The 7,839-nt window shown below is 43.5% G+C and overlaps 1 protein-coding gene across 3 annotated transcripts in view; it reads left to right on the forward strand.

The window, feature by feature from the left end:
• Positions 1-7,839, forward strand: part of ITSN1 (intersectin 1) — a 174,132-nt gene that overhangs the window by 98,065 nt on the left and 68,228 nt on the right. For all 3 annotated transcript variants that reach the window (XM_025206536.1, XM_025206535.1, XM_014520847.2), the window contains exon 18: positions 4,362-4,591. In XM_025206536.1, coding sequence (XP_025062321.1) covers positions 4,362-4,591 — 230 coding nt within the window. The remainder of the gene's footprint in view (positions 1-4,361; positions 4,592-7,839) is intronic.

A 7,839-nucleotide genomic window follows, 5' to 3' on the forward strand; every position in this document is an offset into this window, starting at 1 on the left:
AACCCAGCACTATTTCCTGCCTATGCAGGGGGTCGGACTCGATGATCTATTGAGGTCCCTTCCGACCCTAACATCTATGAATCTATGATATGCAGACTAAAAGCCAGTTATCTTCCATGAGAGAGATTTTGTTACAGTAGTTATGAAAATAAGGCTGTCAGCACTTAAACTTATTTTATTGAAGTTCTTTTGAAACCCAGTGCATGCTGTAGCATGTTGGGAATAGTGGCTTCTTAGTCTTACCTGGCCAGGTGGTTATAACAAAGAACTGAAAGTAGGAATCCTTAAATTTGAACATGTCCCATGGTGCATTGTTTGAGTGATCTGTGGTAAGTGACTTGTGTTACTGCTTCCTCAGCCAAACCAATTTTTAAAACATTGTTTAAAAAAATCTTTTTTGCAGAAACCCCTCCTAGCCACCTGACCCTTCCCTTCCTGGCCACTGCTTTCCTTGCTGTAGCAGTGTGGGGGTGAGAAGGGGACACATTTAAGACAACCTTTCAATAACTAGATTCTACACCTGGAAAATTATAACAAATTTGTAAGTTTTCCATATATAGGACCTAATTATTGGGGGGGGTCACCTTAAATTCAGCATCAACTTAGATTTGAGTAAATACAGTATTTAAAAATCTTTACATTCATAAAGATGGCAAATCCTGCAGCTCCTATGTTAAACTCTAATGTTCAGTCTTGCAAACAACAGTTTAACAATTCATTTAATTTCCCACAGTCATATAATTATTAATCACTTGCTTGCCCCATCTTGCTTACGTCACCAGTAACCTTAATTTTGCCTTCTAAACCTTGCAGAAATCTGCAGAAAGGTCAAACAGCAAGTGAATAGAACATAATTGATAATATATCCATTGAATATTAGACTTCTATGTTTTCCTTATTTTGATCGTTCTTGCATTTTTGCAATGCAACACAGATGGGAACAAGGATGACTGAAAGGAGAAGGGAACAAAATCTGTTCTGAGGGAGCAAGAGAGGATGAGTGAATATATGAGACTAAAAGAAAGTGGTTGTTTTTCAATGATGGATAAGAGCAATATACAAGAGAAAAGAATGGAATGAAGCTGGATAGAATGGGTTAGAGACTAGGTGAGAAAAAGCAGAGAATAGGAGAAGGAAATAAAGTAAAAAAAAGATTCAAATGACTCTTAGGCCAGTGGAATTTTTTTTATAGTATCTGTGTTTCTGTATTATACTTAGGCAATGACATCCCACATGAATATAGGGCAGAAGGATGGGATTTGAAGTACTTTATTACATTGCAATCAACCATGTATCTGTAGTAAAATAAAAGAGAACAATTTATACTCATCAATACATTGGCTCAACCCTTAGGCATATTCAGGGCTTGACTAGCAACCAATTTCTTTTGAAAATGTTCTTAACTTGATTTTAATATTGATAATTATGCACTGAGAATAGCAGAAGTAACTGTACATTACTAGTTTAGCAGAGAAATTTGAGATGACCCAAATTTCTTGAATGTAGAGATCTTTACTGAATGCCTAAGATGAGTGATAAGATCATATGGCACTGTGCAGCACAGGAAAATCAAGTTTTGAGTAGTGTGACAGAACTTAGCTTTTGGGAGTAAGAAGAGTGCAGACGTGATATTGGTAAATAAGAAATTTAGCTGAAGTCTGCTTCTACACTATGAATTCTGGTTTAAAGGCCAGAGTAATCAAATTCTGGGCGCACACAAACAAATATTTTACAACCTTAAAAGAAGAGGGGGAGCTGCCGCTCAAAAGTGTGCAGCTGCTGTTATGTTACATCTGCACAATCCTGTAGTGATACAGGTAAGCTAAACAAACCACCTTAACTTTGACTCTGAATGAAGCAGGGTTAAAGTTGGAACATTTTTGCTGCGCTTGTGTCTCACTGCAGAATCATGCAGATGTAGCAGTTGCATCGTAATTGCTTGGATTGGTTTCTGATATGATTGTTATGCCTGCCGTTACCCTCTGGCATTGTGGTTTATGTGTAATGCAGAGAGGGGCACAATCTGTCTTGTCCTCTTCCTCTGCCCCATGGAATTTGTCCAGTTCTTGTGTCCTTTTTGTGCTGGGTCAAACTCTAACAAACTACCTTGCATGGGTGATTGCAGGGAGGTATTTCCTGTTGCTAGAAGTAGTGGACTGTTTCGATTTACACGCTCATCAAAGGGACAAATCTTGCAGCTTTTGTTTGAAGTGGTTATTCTCTGCTGCTTACATTAACGTCAGTTGCATAACAGTTGACTTTAAGATTGGATAGACTTAATCACGGGATTAAAAACTCCCAGCACCCCAGCAAAACCCTCTGTGAACAAACTCAGCATGTATAACATCATTAAATGATGCTTCATGCTGTCAAAAGATGGCTTTCCCTGTTTATGTAGTGCAGTCTTAATAATACTGTAACAAAACTGCTGAATAATTGATTCTCAGTCTACATGCCTTTGCAAGGGAGCATACAGCTGAGGACAGATACAAATTAATATTTGAAGCAAACGGCTGACAGGGCTCCGGCTTTATTAAATAAAGTTAAATGACATAAACCTGGCAGCAGAAAGATCTGGCAGAATTTCAAAGAAGAGGAAACAGTATTGTTTTAACCATTCTAGGTCTTTCTTCACCCTTACTCATACCAATGTACTGAAAGTGGTACCAATTTTCACAATCCCCATGAAGCCTGGTGCTGTTACTGTTGAGGCCTATGGTATGCCTACAGCCTAGGTGTCACAGTGCGGGTTCAAATTCTGTACAGAAAGTTTTAACATGCTTGTTGACTCATCTCACCTTAGCACCTGCTGAGTGATTCTGCTGACTAGGCATCAACCTAGTATCTGAACAGCAGCTTTTGCCTGTTAGCAAGTATAACCCCATGTGCACATGCTCTGGTCCTTTTAATTGAGCAAGACACATACCGTACAGTAGGTCAAGTTCATAACTGCCACATGCAGGCCCATATTTCTTTCCTTTAAAAAAATAAAATAAAAAGTATAACATGGGAATAGGTCAGAGGAGCAAAATGGTAAAGGTTGTAACATCTGTTATGTTCTTGCAAGATTCCCTTTATCCACTGATCCTGGGGCAAACAGTGTTTTTGGCAGAACATCACCCCCCCCCCCCCCCCTTTGCATCCACTGAGGTAAGGATGGACAAGTAGCATTTTACATCTGGACTGTGAAAATTTTGTGCCAGTTAGGCAAGACTGCTCTATATGGGGCAGTTGTCAGAGCAGGGATGTAGTAGCTTCCATCTGCTGTCTGTAGTACTGGCCAATTTGATGCTCAGTAGGGTGGCACTGGTATTGGATATTTGCTCGTGAGAGGCGGCTGCCTGGTTCTCTTGCTTGGCCCCTTTATTGTGAAGCCACTTAAACACAGTATTTTATGTAGATGGGATGAGGATTGTAATGTGCTTCTGATTATAAGTGACGGAAAATCTGGGGTAGAATTCAATACTGAAAATATCCGGTCGTAGCTGTAGCTCTTATCTGTAACAGAGTAAATTAAAAGCATTTGTAGGCAAGTGAAAGTGATAACCATAGAACTGACTCAAATCATTATGAATGTGCTGTTGCTTGGTCCTGGGTAGGAAAGGGATTTTTGAGAAGCAGTTTTCACAGGACACTAAAGTTCCTAACTATAGGCTCCTAGATGTATTGGTTTTGTGGATTTTTCCCTGCACTCCTTTGCTCTTAGAATTACTTTTTTGTAGGTTACATTTATATTGCTGTGCAACACTATAGGAATAAAATACAGTATTTTTGAATCTGCAAGTGCAGGGTCTGAAAGACTGGGATCTGCAGAAATTGGAGAAAGCCAGATTTTTGATTCTCCTAATAATACCAGCTTAATACTAACTGTAAATGCAGATGTCTATGTAAATCTGTTTTGTCATAAAAAATGAGAGGCTAAGTAGGTTTGTCTCTGCTTTAACTTTGCTGTATGGAAAATGAAAGATCATGGCTCAGGTTGAGAGTAAAATCTTACAGTTCCCCAAGAACTCTATGGCTATGTTTATATGCCCTTAGAATCCTTAGCATTGTGTAAGCAATATGTTTGGATCCCACTGAGGTCAGTCTCTCCTGTAAAATACAATAGTATTGCCTTTTTTTGGTGAGAGTCACTGCCAAGTTAGTTTCTGCTACTGATCTCTACCAACAAGTCTGCCTTATTCTTTAGGATTCTTTCCAGCACTTGGGTGGTATCACGGCTCTATTAATAGCTCTATTAATACTAATAGAAACATAGAAGCGCATAGAGAAACTATAGCTGTACAATTAATGATCAAATCACAGGGACAGTTAAATATTAAGCTTATTTCACTTTGCTTTAAAATTATCTTAATTAACAGACGAATCCAGGAACGGGATAAACAGTGGCTTGATCGAGTTCAACAGGAGGAGGAACACCAGCGGCAAAAAAAACTTCAGGAAGATGAAAAGCTAAAAAGGGAAGAAATAACCAAGAAGAAAGAAAGTGAGGAGAAGGGCAAGCAGGACATGCAAGAAAAGCTAAATAAGCTTTTCCAACAACATCAAGAGCCAGCCAAGCCAGCAGTCCAGGCTCCTTGGTCAAGTGCAGGTATGGAAAAGCAAAGAAATCCTATTGCATGTAGTTGATTAAACAACCTCCTGTCTTGTTTTCCCAAGTAACATGTCTTTATACCATATATCCAAATCAAATCGCTAATCTTGTTGTAATGAATGCGATTCAAGATGCAAGTGCCAAACTCTGCATGATAGAGCTTTCACTCTACCTACAGGTGTTGAACTTAGTAGAAATCATTTAGGGAGAACAGAAGTGACCTGACAAGAACCACAATGTAGATTGGAAAAGTGAATTTAGCAGCAGGGTGGGATTTGTGTCAAACAGAATATTATTTTAAAATATGAGTTAATATTTAAGTCAAAGCTGGGCTTTGGAAGTGCTGGGAGAAAGTTTTATATGTTCATAAGGATCATAGGAGGTTAGGGCTGGAAGGGACCTCACAAGGTCATCTAGTCCAACCTCCTGCTCAAGGCAGGATCATCTCTGACTTAAACCATCCCAGCCAATTCTCTGTCCACCCTGCTCTCTTAAAAATTTCTAGGGAGAGAGATTCTACAACTTCTCTTGATAGCCTCTTCCAATGCTTGATCACCTTCATAGTCAGAAAGTGCCTCCTAATTTCTAATCTACATTTCCTTTGCTGCAGCTTAAGGCCATTGCTCCTAGTCCTATGGTCATAGAAAAAAGCTGCTTTCCATCCTCCCTATAATCACCCTTAAGTTACTTGAAGACACTTAACAGATAACCCCTTCAGTGTTCTCTTCTCCCAACTAAGTATCTGTAGTTCTTTCTGCCATTCCTCGTAAGTCATGTTTCTCAGGCCCCTTATTTATGTCGCTCTACATTTGACTCTTTAATCTATCACATCCTCCTTGAAGTGCGGTGCTCAAAACTGGATGCGGTATTCCAGGTGAGGCCTCACCAGGGCCAAATAGAGAAGAAAAAGCACTTCTCTTGATTTGCAAGTGACACTCCTTTTGCTAAACCCAGTATGCTTTTGATTTTTTTGCAACAAGAGCACACTGTTGCTTACTGTGACTGGGGTCACCTCGGCCCAGGCCTGCCTTGCACCACCCCCCACAATGCTGCCGGCACGGGGGAAAAGCCACCCCTCCCCCTCACCACTACCGGGTTGTTCTTGCTGTAGCTGCCCATGGCCTGCGTCCGAGCTGCCCTGCGGTTCCTCTCTGTTGCTGTCACCGCTGCCTCCTGGCTGCCCCTCAGGGCAGTGGTGGCAGTGCAGAGGAGCTGCAGGGCAGCCCAGGCACAGGCTTTGGGGAGCTGCAGCAAGAACAAACCTGCAGTGGTGTGGGGGAAGGACTATTTTTCCCCGGCACTGAGCAGCAGCTTCTGCCCAGCCGCTGCCACTACTCAGTGTGGGTGGGTGGTGCGGAGCAGGCGCGTGATGCACTGGGGTCAGGGCTGTGCCCGTGGCTCCCTGCCAGTACTAAGGAGCTGGGGCCAGTGGTGGCAGCAGCCAGAAACAGTCACCGCTATCTGGGCTGGTTAGAAAGGCAGTTCAGCTGTGGAGCCACCCCAACCCCACTGGATGCCCAGGGGGCAGTGGGACACATCATGGGCTGGACGGCGCTTGTGCCAGGCAGGACCGAGGGACCTGCTGTGGGCCGGACAGAGACCCTCTGCAGCCTAGATCCGGCTTGTGGGCTGTATTTTGCTTACCCTGCCCTAGGGTGTATCCAGTCTGGCCCTGCTGACTTGAAGGCATCTAGCTTCTCTAAGTAATCCCTAACCTATTCTGTCATTACTTGAGGCTCTTCTACTCTTTCCTATCTTTCCTGCCAGCTGTACTCATCATTTGGTTGCTGATCCTGTTTGTGAAGACTGAAGTGTCACAACCCAAAGTTGTGATTTGTTGTTTTTGTGTGCTTCGGCACCGCTAAATTATGTTCCCGCCAAATTGCAGCTTTTTTTGCACGGTAGAGTTTTCTGCTGCAATAGAGAACCCGCGTGCAGAACAGTATTTCCCGCCATTTGTAGCCTTCTTTGCATGGTGCATTTCTTTTGCATCATAGTGATGCACGGTGCAAAGGAGTTCCCGCCATTTGTATTTGGATTCGTGCCACATTATTGGCCGGTTCTAAATGTAGGCATACGTGGCGGCTAGCTATTGGCTTGCTAGCCGTACAAAAGGCTTGGGTAGTTTCCGCCCAAGTCGGAGAGAGAGGAAACCTGGAGAGATACAGAACTCGCCAGGAGGAGGAGACTTCTCGCTGTGTGAAGATCTCCAAGCGATGTGGACCCTTGCGGACCCAACGCACCTTTCTTAAGCAGGCAACGGAGGTCTGTTTAGCTTCTAGCCTCTCCCCATCACCGAGCGCAATCCTAGACTTATCCCTATCCTATATACCCAAGTTTCGAACCCACGGAGTCTTAACAGCTCCGGGGGACCTGGGAACCGAACAGAACCCACGGAGATTCAGCCACTCCGTGAGGAAAGAATTGCCGAACCCGCGGAGTCTAAACCACTCCGGGGTCAAAGAACCAAGTTTGTCAGAGTCCTCCAACGAGGATTCAAACGGAGCTGCGCCTGGAAAGCTGTCCAGCCTACACTGTGACCACCTGGGGTGTAAGTAAATAATCTTTTCAATCAATCATTACGCCTCCGTAACTGATTCTAGCTCGCGCGTACCTTACCGCCCCACGGTTTTCTCCGGCCCCGCGTGCCCGGGCTGCTGGCCACAGTCCGCGTGCACAAAGACGGGCCCGGCTCGCACATGGCGAGGATGGGATCGGGAGCCGGCCCACACATGAAGTAAAAAGGCATTAAATACTTCAGCTTTCTCTACATCAGTCATAACTAGATTGTCTTCTGCAATCTGTGAGGGACAGTTTCTCTGGTCTTCCTTTTACTCTTGATGTACTTATAGACTCCCTTTCTATTTCCTTTTATATCCCTTGCCAATTTCATCCCAAATTATGCCTTGGCCTTGCTAATTTTTTCCCTGCACACCCATGTGATACTCTTTGCAGCAACCAAGAGCCAACTACAAAACTATCAGTACTAGCACATTGGGAGTACAGTGTTTGGTTACACATTTGGTTAGAAGGTGGGGTAGGAGTTATATGTCCCTAAACTCTTTTATGTCCTCTCCAGTCTAGAAGTGATTTAAACTATAGCATTACAGGTCAGTCGCATCATACGCGCATTTAACTTGCGCGAATTCAACTATACGTGGGGTGGGAAGGGGGCGGGGCTTGAGTCTGCACGTGGCGCTGCCACTTACCTGGAGGTCCGGCCACCACCACTTTGCCAGCGGGTG

Source organism: Alligator sinensis, unplaced genomic scaffold (genome assembly GCF_000455745.1).
Source record: "Alligator sinensis unplaced genomic scaffold, ASM45574v1 scaffold966_1, whole genome shotgun sequence".
NCBI lineage: Eukaryota > Metazoa > Chordata > Crocodylia > Alligatoridae > Alligator > Alligator sinensis.